Source organism: Cervus elaphus, chromosome 5 (genome assembly GCF_910594005.1).
Source record: "Cervus elaphus chromosome 5, mCerEla1.1, whole genome shotgun sequence".
Lineage (NCBI taxonomy): Eukaryota > Metazoa > Chordata > Mammalia > Artiodactyla > Cervidae > Cervus > Cervus elaphus.
This window is the reverse complement of record NC_057819.1, coordinates 86,270,834-86,291,242: the sequence shown is the minus strand read 5'-3', so window position 1 is coordinate 86,291,242 and position 20,409 is coordinate 86,270,834. Positions and strand designations below refer to the sequence as shown.

At 47.4% G+C, this 20,409-nt stretch overlaps 1 protein-coding gene across 3 annotated transcripts in view; it reads right to left on the bottom strand.

Annotated features, from left to right (window-relative positions):
- Positions 1-599: 599 nt before the first annotated feature.
- The window catches only part of AATF (apoptosis antagonizing transcription factor), a 102,483-nt gene continuing 82,673 nt past the window's right edge, over positions 600-20,409 (bottom strand). Inside the window, exons 12-13 of one of the 3 annotated variants that reach the window (XR_006341167.1) lie at positions 15,183-15,285; positions 786-892 (exon numbers count right to left, since the gene is read on the bottom strand). Coding sequence is in view for 1 of the 3 variants with exons in the window: in XM_043902929.1 (XP_043758864.1) it covers positions 829-892 (64 nt within the window). In the remaining 2 variants the exon portion in view is untranslated. Of the gene's footprint in view, positions 893-15,182; positions 15,286-20,409 lie in introns of all 3 variants that reach the window. The other 2 variants (XM_043902929.1, XR_006341166.1) reach the window with 2 other exon arrangements.

Below are 20,409 nucleotides of genomic sequence, written 5' to 3'. Positions count from 1 at the left end.
TAAATCCCCCTTATGGGGATTTAACTTTCAGCTTTTGACCTTTGGAGGAAAAACAAGTGAATCACTTCCTCCTGCTGGATTTACACCAGAGCTGATCTTAATAAAGTGATTTAGGAATGGTGAGAACGGAAAAGGCTCAGAAAGAACCTTCATGGGTGAAAAGAGGAAACAAGGAAGTCAGATTGCTGTTGAGAATGACAGACAAACACTCCACGGGGCCCGGCTGACAGGCTTCGGGGGCGGGTGTGCCTGCCCCTCCGAGCCGCAGTTGACCGCTGAACATCACCTACCTGAGTGGTGTCTGCCCCGCAGTTACTCCTTCCGTGAAGTTGTTTTTTTTAAAATCCTGGGTTCGTTTATTTTTTAGAATGTTTGACTGTACCCTGAGGCATGTGGGACTGAAGTTCCCTCACCAGGGATCGAACCCACGACCCCTGCATTGGAAGGCGAAGTCTTAACCACTGGACTCCTGGGGAAGTCCCCCTTCTGTGAAGTTTTATATTGTGAGAGAAGGCCACTGGGCTGGGGAAACAAAGAGCCTGCCGCCCTGCGGGAGCTGACATCACTCACTTGGTGCTGCTGAAGGAATCACGTGTGGCTGATGCAACAGTAAAAATACTCTTTATTTGTGGTGGTTCAAGGCCGTTGGGTGGGGAGTGGGGGGCGTGTCCTTTGTTCCAGAAGCACCGTGGGGACAGGCTTCCTGGGCCGCCTCAGGCCATGTTCTGGACCCCGCACATTCCCAGGATTACAGCCCACAGCTTCCTCCACCAGGACAGGGTGTGCAGTGGCCCCGTCTCAGGCCTCGAACTGGAAAGACGGGCACCGTCAGGCCCCATGGCCGTCATCACGGGGATTGAGTTGGCCAAAAAGGGATCGATACAGCTCTGTCCTGGAAGACAAATGAAACAAACTGGTTAACGCATTGGTTTAACTTTTCAAGGTTAGAAAAGAACCCAGAAGCTGGGAAACACCCCAATCTGAGTCTTCAATTGAAAACACAGCTGCGTAATTAAAAATGCATCCCACAGCTCTTCTTCACAAACACAGAGGAGGGGAAGAACCTGGAAGCGGCCAAACAGCAGAATATGTAAATAGTCCGGTGTGGCTGGATACCCTATCTCCAGGGAACCAGTTTTCTATAAGTTTGCCCTTTACAGACAGGCTCTTCAAGTAAGACAACAAGACTGAATATTTTAATAGGATGTATGAGACTGCCACACGAGGAGGATTCAATCAGACATGGGATGTAGGGGATATAATTTAGTTTTCATACATTTTCCTGGACTTGGCAGTACTTGAAAAACAATGAAAATGACCCAGCAACAAGATTCCAATTACCAGCACACATGCAGCTGCTCGGCCACAGGGGCCCTTCCCTGAACCCCGCTCTTCCACTGTCCTCCGTCGAATAAGTAATTTGATTGGTTAATTTATTTCTAAATTTGGGTTTGATGTTAAAACAAAAAACAACCCTAAATGCCAGGGTCTTGGGTCCTTGAAAATGAATAAATGACCTGTCACTTGTGCTTTTGCCACCGCCCAGCAGGGTGGTCGAGGGCCCTGGGCCCCAGGGACCCCAGAACTCTTCCCTGGGAGGAGGGCCGGGTCTCCCTGCAGAGACGCGAGGAGCCACGAGCCTCCAGGCGGGTCACACCACAGTGGGGCAGGGACCAAACCTGTACCCTCAGGGAAGGAGGGCAGGCGCAGGGCAGAGGTCACAGACCAGTGAGTAAATGACCTTGGGAGAAAGCTACGCTCACTCTGTTTATGTTGTCAAAAGCCAAAACCTGCCATCCTTGACAGGCTGGCTGGTAGAAGTGCTCTCATTACCTGAGAGTCATCATGAGCAAATCTGATTTTCAAACTGAAGAGCAAAAAACTCCCCATGCTTCAGACAGCTATTACTGGTCCAGCCACATTTCGACACAAAATCTCACGAGTCTGTTTGAATTCACCCTGCTACAGTTCTGGGTACCAACAGCGAAGTGTTGGTCGCTCAGTCATGTCCGACTCTTTGAGACCCCGAGAACGGCAGCCCACCAAGCTCCTCTGTCCATGGAATTCTCCGGGCAAGAATACTGGAGTGGGTAGCCGTCCCCTTCTCCAGGAGATCTTCCCGACCCGGACTGAACCCAAGTCTCCTGCATTGCAGGCAGATTCTCTACCATCAGAGCCACCTGGGAAGCCCAACAGAGGTTCTCTAATTAGAAACCCCAGCAACAGAAATAGCATATTGAAACTTTTAAAACCGGGAAAAGTCTTAAAGAAAGAACCACTGAAGCAGTGAATGTAAACTAACCTTGTCATGCTGGGGACCATGAGGCAGGCAGGGAAAGTGTGGCCAGAAAACAGTGGGTCTCCCATATTATTATAGGAATGTTATGGCAAGAACCTGCCTGTACCCTCAGTTGACCATGGCGTCCCTGGGCCAACGACAAAGGCTGCGGTTCGCTGGGAGCTGCAGGGTCTCTTTTGTTCCTGAGCGATACACATCTGCCCGGCTCAGCCCCGCACGTGTGCTCAAGGGGGCAGGCGGCTTCGGACCACATGCAAATGACAGGCAGGCAGCCCCCTTCCGGAGGCAGTGGCTTCTAAATCACCGGCTCCATCACACAGAAGACAGCCCTGCCCTGCCCAGGCATGACTTGCTCACGCAATGGCCTGCCTACCTGCCAATAAGTGCAAGTCTCTCTGGCCATTTCCGCAAAGAAATTAAACGGTTTTAAGGGGAGGGTCGTCATGACAAAGAGGATGGTGTGGCTTTAAGGCTGTGAAGGCACATCGCCACAGAGCCCTTCATGATCACTCCTTCCAGGCTTGCCCGCGCCAGACCCATCATTACCACTAAGCAAATGCTTCCTTTCCATGCCGCGACATCAGTGAACTACTAGGGCTACGCGGCAGTCACTGCCCGCAGCAGGTTCACGTGTCAGGAGCAGAGAGGGAGATGCTGAAACCCGTGTTTTGATAGAACATCATTTCACACTCAGGTGGGCAAGGCAGACAAACATATGCAGCTGTTCATGGCAAAGCAACCTGGACAGCAGAGTGGTCTGGATTCTTAAAATATTTTTTACAGCAAAGAGAGAAAAAATACAAGTCAGGGATTATTCCCACCTGAGAATCCCCAAGCAATTTCAATTCCAAGTCCTCCTTCACCCACAACCACCAATGAGGGACTGTTTTCACCCTCAAAGTATCTCAGACATCCCTGCTGCTCCAGGCACCTTCATTTCAGAGCCTACCATCTCTCACCAAGAAGGTGGCGACAGACTTCTCAGTGACTTTTCTGTTCCCATCTCCTACCCATTGTCCACGACCCTCAGCCCCGACTCTAAAGGCTCTACAGATAGACAAAGCTGACCCTCCTGGGGTCTAAGAGCATGATCAGGATGAAGACCTCCAAAATCCAGCGGCTCAGCTCAGCTCCCGGCCCTTCTTCCCTGCAGAGGCCCTGCCTGGGGCGGAGGTGGGAAAAACACGGCCATGAAGGTGGGGTCTGTGGTCTGGTCCTCAGCCTCTCTGCACAGCCCCTAACACAACTCTCCAAAATCCTGCAGCCCCTGCGCATATTTTTTTTTTTTCTTTTTACATATTTTTAAATTGACATAAAATTTTTCTCGATAAATGTAATAGGCACAAAGGATATAATTATCAGAAAATTGTGCATACTAACTTTTAAAATAAAACTCTTGCATCCCATTTGTAATACACCCCATGGAACCTATGTGCCACACTGATCTGATATCCATCACCGCTCATTTAAATAACACGTAAACAAACTTGTTAACTTGGAAATTTTACAGCATCCTTTTCTTCTTAAACTTGGATTTCCATTTGATTTTTCCCTATAGGTTTTTGTCTTAATATAATTGATTTATGCTTGAAAGTCTTTTATTGATTACTCTATGATACTTTTTAGCCACAAAAATAAGGATGCAAATTGATGCACTTTTTGAAATTTAAAAAGTTGAAACAAAAATATTTTAATTTCTTGGGACCATAAAGCTCTAAGTTAATTTTGAAAAATTATACTTCTGGACTGTGTTATCACTGTAATTATTATTAGGATACAACTGATATATACGATAACAATATAATAAAGTTTGGTATAATTTTGGTAAATTTTTAATTTGTGTAAAATGTTACTGGAAATTATCTCTTAATGATATGCATGAGGCTTCCCCCTCCATTCCCATTCCAGGGATGAATATTATTTATCACTAGAATGAAAGGAGGTTCAGCAGCGATTCTATCCTACTTTTTAGCTTTTGTAGCCATCAGTGATGAGAAACCTTGCCATGAAAACAAGTAGATGTGGGAAAGGGAGAGTTTTGTTACAGCAACGACACTCAGTTCTTCTAATTCCTGCTGAATTAACCGCCGTTTCCCCCTAATCTCAGAGTGATCTCCCACCAAAAATTAGTTTTAATGATCTATCAGCTGACAACTCAATTAGGTTCTCCTGCAATCCTGCTGAGAATAAAGACCTGGGAGCCACCTGCCCGTCAGGGCTGTTACCTGGTCCCGGGTCCCGGTGGGTCGCAATCCCTGCCCTGATATGTTGACTGCTCCTTTTGTGAGGTTCCCCCACTCCGGGGCAAGGAGGGGCTTCGTGTCCAGTGAGGACAACTGTGAAAGGCAAGGGAGGAGGGAAACCTGCAACTCCGCTTGGCCAGGACCGCTGCAGGAAAGAGCTGGAAATTGATTCCTGCCAACTCCCTGCGGCTCCTTTCCCGGGGAAGATGTCTGCGTGGCACAGAAGGAAGACTGAGGTGGGAGTGGGGTGGGTTCTGAGCGGTGCCCCCAACCCAGGCGAGTGCTCAGCCCTGGGTCAGGGCTCAGGGAGGGCAGAGGACCTGGAAGGAAACAGGGCACACGCGGGTCCCCTCCCAGAGCCAGGAAACAAAACCAAAGACACAACTGGGAAAGGAAAAGCCATGCTGGGACAGAGGGCCAGCCCGCCGTCTGCTGCAGAGCCTGCCCCACCCCGGCCCCAGCATCTCTCTCAACCAGGATTTAGCCACGCAGAGAAGCTGAACTATCAATCCTTCAGGTTAACCTTGTCTCCATCCGATTCTCCAGGGTAAGCGAGTAGTTTAATACTTGAGGTCCCCTTAAGGCTATGCATAATGAAGTTTTTTTTCCTTAATACATAATTCCTGCTCCCTACCACATTAAGAGTCCAGATTTGAATTACTAAGCTGAAATGCCTTCCCCCCTTTGTTACCCTGCCCCCCACACTCTCGGCCTCAATGGCCAGTGGGAACGTCCACTGTAGGAAATGTATTAATGGGGGTATCATGCAGGAGAATAACCCACAGAGTAATTAACAGGACTTGGACCTAAGGTAGAAGGTCGATAGCAGGGGCTCTTCCTTGAATTAAAATTTAACTTACCCTTTATTGCAACCTACAAAAGCAAGTAATGAGCACTAACATTTTTATTTCTTTTAAACTGTCATTTAGGCTGTAGAGGGGATAATTACCTATCTCTAGTGTAGTAAGGTTTTATAACCCTTAGTGAGGCATTTTCTAATTTAATATTTTTACTATATTATCATAAAACCTGTTTCTGGAAAAAAATGATCATGGATTAGCAGCCATTTTCCATAAAGACAGAATGTATGTGTGTGTGTGTGTATGTGTGTGTGTACTAGAACTCAGCCTATTTATTATGTGATGTGAAGAGACCCAAGTGTGCCCAGTCAAGCTGGCTGTGAGATGCTATCCCTTGAGTGGTGGGCAAGGCTCAAGGGGGCCCTAAATCAAACGGGGGTGGACGTGTGTCAAGGTGCAGCCCAGCCGCACGCACTCCTCGCTGACTGTGGCACAACCCGGGACAGAGGCGCATCTGAGCCCACAGAGATCTGGGCAGGGGTGCGGTCAATGAGGCCAGGAGCTCGCAGCATCTGGGACCAAAGGAGCTTGCGCTGGCCACACCCCAGACACCCGATTCTCCTCTTCCGGCCCGGACACCTCCAAGCTACACCCACCTGGCCCTGTGGCCTTAAAAGCAGGCAGAGGAGAAAGCAGCCAGGGCACTGCACCCTGAAGAAACCCGCACAACCTCCAAAAGTACCTCCTGGTCCCGGCAAGTACGACATGCCGGGACTCCAGCCATTCTTCCCAAGGTGCCAGTGGAGATAACCGCTGCCTTCCTGATTAAAACTGTATGCAGAATTTGTTCTTGATTAATTTGAGACTGCTCATCAGTTGCTTCACTGGGGGTGAGGCAGGGGGGTTCCTCCTTATATATTTAAGATGCGTCCACGAGGGCCCACCCTCCCTGGTAATCCCCTCCTCGGCCCTGCACACCGAAGGGCCTGTGCGCGTGCTTCTGCGGGGCTCCATGTCTTAGACACACACTTGCGAATCCAAGGATGATGAAGTGCACAAAGGGAACGTGAGTCTAGGCTCTGATCGCAATAGTGCTCCTGTCCAGCAGAACCTTCACTGAACCCGAATCGTTGTCAGGACAGACACGGCCGGAGCAGAAACTCACATTAACCACCGTGGTTGCTGACGGCAGATGTGCTTTTAATAATTATTGGTGATGTTACTGATGCAGGATTTTGTTTATGTTTGTGTTTCAAAAACATTTTACTTGTTAGTGCTGTGGAAGCTTATAAACCTGTATCAGGTGAGGATGGTTCCTTGGCCTCAGAGTGTAACACACAGGTATAACAGATTCACAACATACATGTGAATGCCTATCTGTTAGGTTTTTGCAGGATTATCAAAACAGGAATGACATGGCAGAGGCTAGGCTGGGAAGGTGATCATGTGGAGTCACTCTGTTGGGACAACCCACTCCATTTGAAGATGTGGGAACACTCTTCCTCCGGCTGGGCCCCCCTCTGCCACTGTGGGACTCCCACCCATGGTCTGGCCATCTAAAGCCGAAGGGACAGCTATTCCCTGGGGCAGCATTTCAACTACTGCTGTCTTCTCCTAACTAAGTCTGGTCTTTTCCAGGTGGAAACAAACACTCTGTCCCACTATAACAAGGCTGGGCTTCTCCTGCCAGCCTGGCAGGACCCCTCTGAGCCCTTCAGGGGCCCGAGTCAGTGTCTGCACCCTCTGAGCCCACCTCACGGGTCTGGATGGTCCAGGAGGCCCAGGCGTGCAGGGTAGGCTCTGTCGTCACCTCTGTCTTCAGCACGTCCTTTCCTGCCCTCACGGAGCTTCCAGTCTCTCTGTTCTGTCTGCAGGCAGGCCCAGGGCATTCCACATGCCAACTGAAAAAAGCTGTCTTGCCAATGGTCACTTGGCCTCAAACCAAGGGGTCCTCCTAACGCAGCTGCTAGGGTCTGTTCCCCAGACACTACAGACAAGATGGACCTTCCTGCATCTTTCATTCCTCCTGCTTCTTCTCACCCAAATCCATTCTCCTCTGTATCAGAGACTTTACAGGTGAGAGAAAGATGTCTGAGAACTGGTTCTATGGCCTAAGAGGGGGAACTGTGTGAATTCAGACAGCAGGTGGCTGCCCCGGGCCCCAGGGGCCGTGTGCACACACAGCGGTGGGATCGGGGGTGGGGGGCCATGTGCACACACAGCGGTGGGATCGGGGGTGGGGGGCTGTGTGCACGCAGCGGTGGGATTGGGGGTGGGGGGGCCGTGTGCGCACACAGCGGTGGATTGGGGTGGGGCAGAGCCCCCAGCCGAGACTTTGTCTGTCAGGAAGCCTGGACAGTGAGGAAGGCAATGCCAGTGAAGGCACAGAAGTGCATCTTGTAAGGAGGGAGTACCACTCAGGGTGATGTAAAAAGATCACCAGAGTAGAAAACTCAGAGTTCCTGGGTAAAGCCAATAGGTCAGCACTTAACGCCCTCCCTCTCCTCCCAGCATCCCCAGCAACAGAGTGGCTTCTCCCCTGAAATGCCAGCACAACTGCATGCCAAAAATAATACACAGAAAAAGCCAAGAAAGGTGAAAAGAGGGAAAAAGCAACCTTCTCTTACCGAGGGCTGTTTCTTAACAGGGTCAAGTGAGCAGAGTAACAGTAACTCAGAGAATACCCTTACCTCTCACCAATTACCTACAACTGGACACAGGGCAAACCTCCCTTCAGAACCAGGCTGAACGCTCCATAAGCTACAGGACAGCTCACCGCAGCTGCCCAGACCTGCCGGGAGGTGGCAGCACACGACGCACTTCTCTGGACCAGGCGACTAGCGCGGCTCCAGCACACTGGCCGTAAATTACCCGTCACCTCTGCTCTCCTCACCATCCTCCCCGGTGCTTGAAGGAGACTCTGGAAGGTCTGTTCCAATTCGCTCCTTTGGTCAGGTCAGAACCGGGTCCTTCAAACCTCTGCAAATGCTTTTAGCCCCACAGCTTTAAATTACAGATGGTGACATGTGACCTCTGGCCTGTCTCCTAAAGATCAGACTCGAGATTTATAAATGTTCAAAGACACAGGTTCAGGTCCCAGACAAAGGAACTGAAGGGGGAAGGATGGGTGAAAGGATGCGAGGGGTGAGTCTGCGGGGCTTTCTCCCCACCCGTGTTCCCTCCTTGTTCTCATGTCAGTTACAAATTCACTCCCCTTAAACAAGGAAGCAAAACACTTCAAACTTCCATCATTCTACCACTAGTTTCAAGTCTTTCAAATTCTTTTATAGAAATATAATTTACCTTGGTGGGACTTGCTAAAAAGAAGAGGTGGGGCCGGAGGGTGAGGAAGGACCACTCAACAAAAGGGATGTCGCCTCCTCTCCTGTGCGTTAATATTCCATATTCCTGGGATGATTTCCACTTTCACAGTTTGACTGTTTTATAACAGATTTGATGCGAGAGAAGACAAATGGCCTCACAGAGGAAGGACGACAAATCATCTCACTGCTTTTAGTGGGGTTTTCTCTTTATTTTTATTTACTTTGATTCTGTGTCTGGGCTGGGGAGCGCTCTGCCTTGCTGGAGATGTTTAATATTAACGTCAGGCCCCCGCGACCCTGGCAATAGAGTTGGCCGGTGTTGTGTTTACGGCGTTGTGACTGCTGGCTTCAGGAAGATGAAGCTCCTCGTTCAAACGGCAGCCCCTCTGACAGCGCCTGTTAAAAGCCACGGGGATGCTTCACTGCTTGGATGTGAATCACCTCCTCCAGCCGCAGGAAGGGGAGGCTGACACTGAGTTACATTTGTATCCCTATCAAGACCTCTGCCCAAGGACCCAGGGCCTGGGTGGGGGGCGGTGTGTGATCCTTTTCTCAGATCCTTCTCACAGCTACTCCGAGGGGGTCAAAACACACAGGAATAAGCGAAGATGTCTGTGGTCAACCCGGAGTTTCAGCAAGGCATTCCATTACTGCCGGTGCTAATCTGAAGGACTGACTTGACCAAAAAAACCTAGTCCTGATCGGAACATAAAAGCAGCGACTTTTTTTATCCGAACATAAAAGCAGCTCGGGACACGGAGCCCTGGGTTCAGCTCAGCCCGCAGGACACAAAGGTCCCGCAGGGTCCTGGGGGCAGGAGCCGCCCGCCCGCCCAGGGGGAAACCCTCTGTGTCTGCTCCCGCTCTGCCCTCCTTTTCCCTTCCCCCCACCGCCCTTCCCTGGGTCCTGTTCTCCGCCCCCCTCCCTTTCCCTGGTAAACCATCCACACTCGCAGCCCCAGCGAGCTCCTGGGTGTGAAGGGAGCACTGCACCCAGGGACCTGACTGCGGACCTCACCAGGCCCCACGAGGCTGCTCTGCCCCTAAACGACCTTTGTTAAACCGCACACAGTATCTACATGTGGAATCTGAACATACGATACAGAGGGGCCTGTTTACAAAACAGAAATAGACCCACAAACGTAGAGAACAAACTTATCCTTACCAGAGGGGGAAGGGGTGGGAGGAGAAGCTAGGAGTTTGGGATTAACAGACACACACCAGTATATACAAAGCAGGCAAACGGCAAGGACCTACTGTGTACACAGGGAACTATATTCAGTGCCTTACAATAACCTACGGTGGAAATGAATACGAAAAAGAGATAAATGTGTTTTTTCATACACACACACACACACACACACCTGAATCACTTTGCTGTATACCTCAAACACTGCAAATCAACTATATTTCAAAAAAATTTTAAAAAACAAACTACCTTTGTTAGTCATGTCCCACACTTAACTGTTTAATGGCAGGAAGCTACAAAGTTATAGGGATCAACACCACATTTTCTGATTAAAAAGTAAAATCTACAAGATACCTGTCTCAGCTCTATAAGATCCCTACTTAAAGGGTCTTGTTTGGACAATTTACAGTAAATGACAAAATGCAAACTGATGCCCTCCATCTGTCAATATTGTTTAGTTTTTAATGTCTTCCTTCAAAGAACTTGCCCCTCTCTCCGGTGTATCAAGAAAGAAATTTGGAAAAAGGTTTCTCCTAGCCACCTGCCAGGGAAACCTTCCCCAGGGGGAGTGCCCAGGGGTCCGGAGCTTCTAGGTATCTGCCCTGGGGCCACCTCCCCATGCAAGCGCCTGGGTTCACCAGCCAGTCACTGAAGTCAGCAGTCTGATGACCTCAGCTGGTTACAGGGCTGGTTTTTAAAAGCCTGACTGCTCTGTACAAAATAAGTAGTTTGCGTTTCTGCCCCTGGAAGCTGGGGAGCCCGCTGTGTTGCACGGCTGTGCCTCCCCTGCAGGATGGAGAGGCGGACAGGGAGGCTGAGCGCTGCCAAGTGCGTGCAGGAGAAAATGTGTATTGATTTCTTCTTTCTTATAAAGGAGCACAAAGCAGTGAGGAACAATTGGTCCTCTTTGCTGCATTTCACATTCCACACAGGACAAAGGGCCCAACCCCCACCAGCCTCTGAGAGGCAGGAAGGGGAACCTCGCGGGGCAGCTCCTGGGTGTCAGAGGCCACCATGGCGTTGGGGTCCACTGCGGGGGCGGGGGACGACATGCCCAACACTCTGGGCTGCAAATGCCTCCCCTGCCTCCAGCCAGTAATCTCCCTCTCCCGACTGATGTTTCCTCATCTGTATTGGAGAGGAAAGAGCCTTCAGTCTTATTTACCTTTTAAGTGGAGGTGCCCAGAGGGTAAAAGAGTTAATGTTTATAAAGTGTTCTGCTCCCCAGAGGGAGACAATGGATAAAACACAAGGTGTGGTTATGGCTCATTCAAGACCTCATTTCCAGGGTAGTTAGTAATAGCTTCCCATTACAGATGCCTGCTCCCCAGCACCTGGAACTGAAAGTACACTCAGGCGATGCCCTTTATCTAAATATCCTTTTTTTGGCTTGACACTTAAAACCAACACTAAAAATAACAAAAGGAAACCGGGGACTATTACGCCTTGTTAATGCACATACAGGAGCCATTCCAGAGCTGTTTTCTTCTTAAACCAAACAAAATCCTGAGAGTAGTCCAAAAAAAAAAACCAAAAAACCTGACCTACAATGAGAATTGATCAACCTAGGGCCCTGTCCACACACTCTGTTTCCATGGTAACTAGTAATTTGTAGAAGGGCCACCAGAAACCACACCCAGTATGGTTATCACAGCCAAGATGGGCAGGAGAAGACCTTCATAGACACATGTCTGTGGTGTAGACTTGTGACCTTTTCCCAAGGCTCAGCCTAAGTAAAACGACCTCCAAAACTCTCGAGGTAAAGAATGAAGTCCCAGGGCTGGACTCTGTATTTCTGGGCTTTTCCAGCTTGGCCAAGAGCAAAGAACAAAGCTTGGAGCTGGCCCTTGGGCAGCGCAACGTTCTTGTGTGGAGACAAAGCCCGCAGAGGATCAGGGCCCACGCTGCTGGTGAACTGGCCGGGGGCAGGGGGTGCTGGGGGAACAGAGCAAAGTGAGGACGGTCCCCAACGCTTGACCAGGGCTTCCCTGGAGGCTCCGTGGTGGAGAGGCCACCTACCAGTGCAGGGGACACGGGGGTTCGACCCCTGGCCTGGGGAGACCAGGCTCTGGAGCAGCTCCACCCGTGTGCCACAACTGCTGAGCCCGTGCTCCAGCGCCCGGGAGCTGCAGCTACCAAGCCTACATGCTGCACACGCAGCCTGCTCGTCCGGAGCCCACGCTCCGCGGCAAGAGGAGCCGCCGTGAGGAGAAGCCCGCACAGTCATTAAAAAGAAAAAGATGCTCGACTCAAAGATCTTTCAACTTGACAACAGTGTGAATGCAACGTGCGTTTAGTAGAAGCTGTACTTCGAATTCTGAACTGTGACCTCTCTCTTCCTGGGCTGGCAAAGCGGGGGACCCCCTTGTGATGGTGACAGTGGACAAGCGACACACAGCACTCTGTGCCCAGACAGCCCTTCTGCCGTCCACCTGCAGTACAGTATTCGATTAGTGATATGATCGACACGTCACTTTATTATGAAACAGGCCTTTGCGTTGGATGACTCTGCCTAACTGTAGGCTACCGAAGTGTCCTGGGCATCTCTAAGGTGGGCAAGGGTCAGCCGTGATGTCAGCAGATTTACTGTATTTTCAACTTACCTATGATGGGTTTATAGGGGTCAATGAAGATCTTTATATTAGAGTTAAGAGTTAGATAATATGGAGCAATCTCAGTAAAGGAGGCAAAAAAGTTTGTTCATCTATCTTACAGGACTGTTTGCAAAAATAATCTTACCAGCAAATTACTTACAAGCAATAGACTCAAGCTGAAGGCCTTTCAAGGCATTTCAGACAGGAGGCCTATAGCCAATTCTTCTCAGGTGTACACAAAAATGGGTATGTCTGCCTTGCAGGCAAAGGGACAATGACATAGTACGTACATGTGTGAAAACATAAATTTTGTTTAACTATTTGTACAGGTATCATCAAAACAGTCCTTTCAGAAACAAAAAATTACAAAGAACACTTCATTCTCTAATGAGGACTTCCCTAGTGGTCTAGTGGTTAAGAACCTGCTTGCCAATGCAGGGGACAGGGGTTCGATCCCTGGTCCAGGAAGACTTCACATGCTGTGGAGCAACTAAGCCCATGTGCCGCAATTACAGAGCTCACCCTTTAGAGCCCGAGCTCCACAAGAGAAGCCACTGCAACAGGAAGCCTGCACATCACAAGATGATGTGCAGAGAAAGTCCAAGCGTAGGAACAAATACCCAGCATAGCTAAAAATAAACGATAAAATAAAAAAATACATAAATGTTTTTTAAAAAAGAATCTGATGAGCAAGAAGGACTATTTTCACCTTACAAAGCTCCAGGAGACGGTGAAGGACAGGAAAGCCTGGGTGTGCTGCAGTCCATGAGGTCGCAAAGAGTCGGATACGACTGAACAACAACAGAAGTCCAAAGAGAAGATTTCTTCAAGGTCACATTGTGATCCTGCCTGTGAGCTGGGGCAGAACAGGTGGTCAAGGATCTGGAGTCAGCTCTCTAGCCTAAGGAAGGCTGACATCAACTGGGAAAAGACCTGGCTTGTTTTACAAATAAAACTTGGGCTACAGTTTTATAGCTACTGTATACATGCTATACAGTAACTAAGTGAAAAGTGAAAGTCCCTCAGTGGTGTCCGATTCTTTGCGACCCCATGGACTATACAATCTGTGGAATTCTCCAGGCCAGAATACTGGAGTGGGTAGCCTTTCCCTTCTCCAAGGGATTTCCCCAACCCAGGGGTTGAACCCAGGTCTCCTGCATTGTAGGCGGTTTCTTTACCAGCTGAGCCACAAGGGAAGCCCAAGAATCATGGAGTGGGTAGCCTATCCTTTCTCCAGTGGATCTTGACGACCCAGGAATTGAACTGGGGTCTCCTACATTGCAGGTGGATTCTTTACCAACTGAGCTATCAGGGAAGCCCTTATAGTAAGTAAGGCAGCATTCAATTGGAATCAAAATATATTAATCCAAATGCATGAGCATAAAACCTTGATAATACCCAACATGGGATGATAGTAAACTTATGCATACAATTTTGACTTATAAATTAAGCATTCTTAGCAAGAAAAAAAAAACCCTAATAAATGCTTTTGTGAAGTATATTAAGTACTACTAGAGAAACAAATAAACTAGGGGTTTGAGGACGAAAAAGCCCCCACTCAGCGGGTGGTGGAGAATCCGCAAAGTCCCTCTGGAAAGGCCGGTGTGGACCAAGGACCATGGACCCTGCAGCAGGGACAGAGGTGGGACAGGGGACGTGAGGTGGGGTGAGGAGGTACTCCGAGGAGGGAGGGGGTCCCGGGACCTCGGGGGCCAGCAGGACAGCACAAGAGGGTGCACACCGAACCAGGCGACAAGCAGAGAAAGGGGGCAGAGCAAAGTCACCGCAGGCCTTGGTGGCAGGTTCAGATTTTATTTGGTAGGCTACCAGGAATGGTATGTTCTAAGTGACATTTCAGGAAGGTGTAATCTGGCAAAGACACACAGAAATAATTAGACCAGACTGTGGTTAAGAGGCTGTTGGTGTCATAGTGAAAGTGAAACACCAGGAAGTAGGAAAAAAAAAATTCTGGGCTCACAAAGAAGCAGCAGGAGTGGAGTGTAGAGACCACTGGACAATATATGACAATAACGTCCAAGCAGATGAAAAATAAGAAAAGAAATCAGACAAATAGCTAACAGCCGGTCTTAGAGGAAGGCCTAAGCAAGTATATGTGAACTTAGTCGCTTTAGTTGTGTTGGACTCTTTGCGACCCTATGGGCTGTAGCCCAGCGGGCTACTCTTGTCCAAGGGATTTCCCAGGCAAGAATACTGGAAGTGAAGTGAAGTGAAGTGGCTCAGTCGTGTCCGACTCCTTGTGACTCCATGGGCTGTAGCCTACCAGGCTCCTCGGTCCATGGGATTTTAAAGGCAAGAGTACTGTGAGTGGGTTGCTATTTCCTTCTCCAGGGGACTTCCTGACCCAGGGATCAAACCCACGTCTCCTGCATTGGCAGGCAGGTTCTTTACCACTAAGCTACCTGAGGAACCCATGCCAAGGCATAAAAGCAATGAAAAACACCACAAAGAACTTACGTGTTGGATCACATAAAAAGTAAAATTTATATACGACCAATAAAAGTCATTAATACCAACAGGTAAGCAAAAAGGGAGAAATCTACAAAAATAGGAAATATGGTATATAATCATCACATACAGAATTCATACAAACTGCAGAGAAAAATTAAACCCAAAGGGAAAAAATGGACAAAGGATTAAAAACAGAAATATAAATGATTAATAAACATACATCCTCTTCAAGGTTATCATTAAATGAGAAAATAAACGTTAGATACTTAGCCCAGTGCCTAGTGCCATGTAGGGCCTCAGTAAAGCGTCACTGCAGTGAACTCTCATATCGGCAAAGTTGTAAATGATATGAACCTCAGGAGGAGGGTACTGGGGAGAGAAATTAGTACAACCCATTATGAACCATTAGAAAATATGGATGAATCATTTTACTATACACCAGAAAACTGAAAATAAACTATCCTTCAATTAAAAATTTTTTAAACCTTTATGCCTTTGGTCCAGAAATTACCCTGCTACTCTTCAGAAGCTATTCTAAAGATACAAGCAAACCTTAGAACATGGGTTTCTATATGAATATGCTCACTGCAGCATTACCCTAAAGAGAAATAAAAACAATCAGAAATAACCTAAATGTCCAAGAATAAATACTCCATAATAGAATATTATAAGGTTATTTAAGATGCCTTTAAAAAACATATGCCATTAAAATGCTTATAATAGTTAACTGGGAAAAGGGATTCAGGGACTTCCCTGGTGGTCCAGTGGGTAAGGCTCAACTCTCCCAATGCAGGAGACCTGGGTTCAACCCCTGGTCAGGGAACTAGATCCCACATGCTGCAACTAAGACCTGGCATAGCCAGATAAATAAAATTTTTTAAAAAGAAGGGATTCATAGTTCTAATGAGATGGATGAAACTGGAGCCCATTATACAGAGTGAAGTAAGCCAGAAAGATAAAGACCAATACCGTATACTAACTCATATATATGGAATTTAAAAAGATGGTAACGATAACCCTATGTGCAAAACAGAAAAAGAGACACAGATGTACAGAATAGACTTTGGGACTCCGTGGGAGAAGGCGAGGGTGGGATGTTCTGAGAGAACAGCATTGAAACGAGTACACTATCAAGGGTGAAACAGATCACCAGCCCAGGTGGGATGCATGAGACAAGTGCTCAGGGCTGGTGCACTGGGAAGACCCAGAGGGATGGGATGGGGAGGGAGGCGGGAGAGGGGATCGGGGTGGGGAACACATGTAAATCCATGGCTGATTCATGTCAATGTATGGCAAAAGCCACTACAATATTGCAAAGTAATTAGCCTCCAACTAATAAAAATAAATGGAAAAAAAATAAAAAGGATTCAAACATACAAATAGATCTTTATAAAATATATACACAAAAAGTTCTGCAAGATAATAAGTATTAATAATATATTATTACTATATTATTGTATGTATTAACTAATATATTAATAATATTATTTTCCCAGTGGCAGATAACATGAATTTTCCTTTGTCCTTTCTATATTTTCCAAATTTTCTTCCATAAGCATGTCTTGTTTTTAATAGAGGGGAAAAATACAGTCTCTAAGGAAGGTAGGTGACAGGCACCTGAAACCAGAAGAAAGAGAACTGTCAGAGCAAAAGGACTGAATACACTGGACCAGGTTTCAAAGCCAATTATGAGGCTTAGGGTCTTTGTAATTAAAGAACGGGGTGACCATAAGAACAGGCCTGGAAATTCAGTGATCTACACTAAAATGTGAATGGCTTGACAGGCAAAATCTTCCCATACAGAAAGCATCTTTAGGGATTTCCCTGGTGGTCCAGAGGTTAGGAATTCACCTGCCAATGCAGGGGACATGGATTCAATCCCTGGTCAGGCACTCTGAAGCATATGCTTCAGAGCTACTGAAGCCCACGTGCCTACAGCCTGTGCTGTATTACACAGTTACAGCTTCTGCAACCAGAGAAACTACCACATGAGAAGCCCGTGCACCGCAGAGAGAGGAAGCCCACACACAGCAAGGAAGGCCCAGCGCGCCATAAATAAATAAATATATAAAATTAAAGAAAAAAAAAGCATCTTTACTATAGCAGAAAGAAAAAGTCGTTTTACTCTGAACCAGTTTTTAATGAAGAGAAAGGCTCTGCGTATGTGTGCTGGTGGTGGGGTTGGGGGCGAGGAGCAAGCTGCCCTTCAGCACATCATTCTCACATATTTCTAAAAGCTTTCTGATGTCTCGGGAACAGGGGCAGGGGTCAGGAGCCACACTCCCAGATGCAGAAACCAGCTCTACTCAGAACTTGGCTATCTTGGGCAAATTACTTGATTGCTCTATGCCTCAGTATTCTTATCACAGAATGTAGATAATGTCAACCACTTCAGTGGTTTCTTATAAGGACTGGATGAAAATATATGTAAAGAGCTTAGTACAGCGTCTGAGATACAGTAAACATTCAATAAGTGGAATATGAGGGAGCTCCCTGGTGGCCTGGTGGTTAGGAATCTGGGCTTCCACTGCAAGGGCCCAGGTTCAATCCCTGGTCGGGGAACTAAGATCCTGCAAGCGGCGACGCTTGACCAAAAAAAATAGTAATAAGAGGTGAAATATGAAGTTATCATTCTATGTCATCTCACTGCCAATCAGAAACAGGGTGGCAGACTTAGGGTGGATAAATCAGAGCAAAGGATGAACACACTTGAAAACCGAGATGATGTGCATCCTGGCCACCCAAGCTGCTCAGGAGGCTCAGAGGCTCTGTGGGAAATGCACTCACAGTGTGTAGGGACAACTCACCTAAATTCAGGCGAAAAACATGAGCTGTTGCCTGCCTACCTGCATGTTACTTCATTGTGACTAACAAAGCATCTATACGATATCATGTTTTTACAAGACAATAATAATAGAATACAAAAACTTAAAAATAATAGTTCCTTAAGAGAAACATCTACACTCACTTTAATGCACATGAAACATCTCTTTGGGAAAAAACAAGATTCACAGTCTTTTAAAGAAATGGTGGGAATTTGCCTGCAGAAATGAGAACTATAGTCAAGAAATCCTGTTTTGAGGAAAGATTTAATCTGTTCAGCATATACAATCTCCTTCCTGAAAATGTGCTTTTCTCTTTCTCTCTCTAGAATCTGCTTGCAACCAGGGCTTCCATTTGAGAATGCAAATTCTCTAGAACTGTGTATAGACTGAACACTAGCGATTCAGGAGATACAGAGGAAACAAGAGCACTGCCTTCTTTTCAGTCGTTTTCAAAACTCTGGCCCAAGGGTCAGGTTTGAACTTGAGAATGTCCCTTCTGTCCTTTCTCGAGAAGTAAGGCCTCAGGCCCCCTCGCTTCGGGCTGGATGCTGTCTTTAATGATGATATATGAGAGTCCTTGCCCCTTGGCCCTGCTGGGGGGTGTCAAACATGGGATGCCGCCCACCCGAGTATCAACAAGTGAATTATAAACTGTGTCAATCCGAGTTAATGCAAAGCTGTAATCCTCTTTAACAAGAGATCAAATCACTGCCATGAGTTATGTTCATTCTGTAATCTGATAAGGAAGAGAGGGAGCCTCTAATAAAAGAGTAATGGGAGCTTTTAATGACGCTGGGGAGAGGCAGGGCCAGTGCAAGCGTTCCCGCTGATTAGATCAGTGTTGCATATTTGTGCGGGCTTGTTTCACCTGTCAGAACAACCTGTGTCTTTTTAGGAGATAAGAAGCCTCAGAGAAAACATCTGTATCTTAACCATTTTTGCTGTCAAGATTTTCAGCAACAAAAAGTGCTCTGTGGAGGGTATTTCTGGGGATATTAGACAATGTGCTCTCAAACGCTGAGCTAACTTCATCGAAATATTTCACCATTATTCAGTGCATTATGTCTAATAAAAAGTGTGTATGGGGGGGTAAAGTAGGTAATGGGGAATCAAAAATGGTCTAAGTAACTTCTGGGTTACCAATTAGGGCAACAAGAATGCCATGGATACAATATGCCCATACTCAGGGTGCAGAGCCACACACAAAAATGGCGCAAGAAGATAAATTGCCTGCACAAATTCTATTATACGGAGGCACCTCAAGAACAACGTGGCAGTGATGTTGACAAAGCACTTTACAAGGCTGGATCACATTTGTATGTTTCTAAAACTTCAGATGTAAAACAATAATGTATTTGGTGCTTAGTGGTTATCATTAAAGGATTCTCTCCTTGTTCTTTCTAAAGCCAGGAGCTTTCTAGAAGGAGTGGGGAAAAGTGGTTTTTGACTGGGAAGGAGAGAAAGGGGGCCAAAATGAAAGTTCTTGCTGTTCCTATTGAGAATTTAAGTTCTTTGCAAAGGGATGGAGTACCTACAAAATGTTGAGATTGCTATCATTTTTGTAACAAGAAAAAAAGCTTCTTAGGAAAATACAAGAACCTAACCCTTTCCATGGACAGTACCAAAACTGGATTTAACTAATAATTGCTCTCTGAAACTGCAGTTAAATGCAAGGAAAACACCAGTTTTCTTAGGGGTACACCACGCTGACTGCTGCTGCTTGGCCTGGTTCTGTGCTGACAAGAAAACCCACGTGACAGAGTGAGCAGTTCCCATGAGCCCCCTGCCCAGAGCTGGGGCCGTGGCCAGCTCGGAGGAACACATCATGACCTGTCTCAGAGTCTGACTCAGAATTTACTCCTCCTACTTGTCACACCAGCATTTTACCGTCTGACCTTCATCAACATGGCAAACGAAGAAGAACAAACTCGGGGGACTTCCCTGGTGGCTCAGTGGTAAAGAATTTGCCTGCCAATGCAGGAGACATGGGTTCAATCCCTGGTCCAGGAAGATCCCACATGCCATGGAGCAACTAAGCCTGTGGGCCCCAACTACTGAGCCTGCGCTGTAGAGCCCAGGAGCCGCAACTACCGAAGCCCTGTGCTGCAACTGCTGAAACCTATGAGCCCCAAAGCCCGCCCACTGCAATTACAGAGTAGCCCCGCTCTCCCCTACCAGAGGGGCGGGAGGGGGGGGGGGGGCGGGGAGGCCTGAGCAGCAAGTGAAGACCCAGCACAGCCAAAAATAAATAAATAAAAGTCTGCCTCGGGGGTTTCCCTGCAGGTCCAGTGGCTAAGACTCCACGCTCCTGATGGAGGGGGCCTGGGTTCAACCTGTGGGCAGGAAACTGGTTCTCACACACCACAACTAAGAGTTTGCATGTCTCAGCTGGAATATTCCAGATCCTGCGTGCCATAACTAACACCCGGTGAAGCCAAAATAAATAAAAAATGTATTAAAGAAAAAAGTCTGACTTGGAGGGTCTTTCAAAAATACTGACAAAAACTCAGATGATTATTTCCACAACTGAAAAATTCTTCATTTCGTTAGAGCCATAATAAAAGGTCACCTGAATTTTCGCTTTGCCCTCCCTTCCCTCTGGTCTAACAGCACTCCAGGGCTTGCCACCATGTAGTGTAGGCTGGTTCTAAAATATCTTTGATAAGCT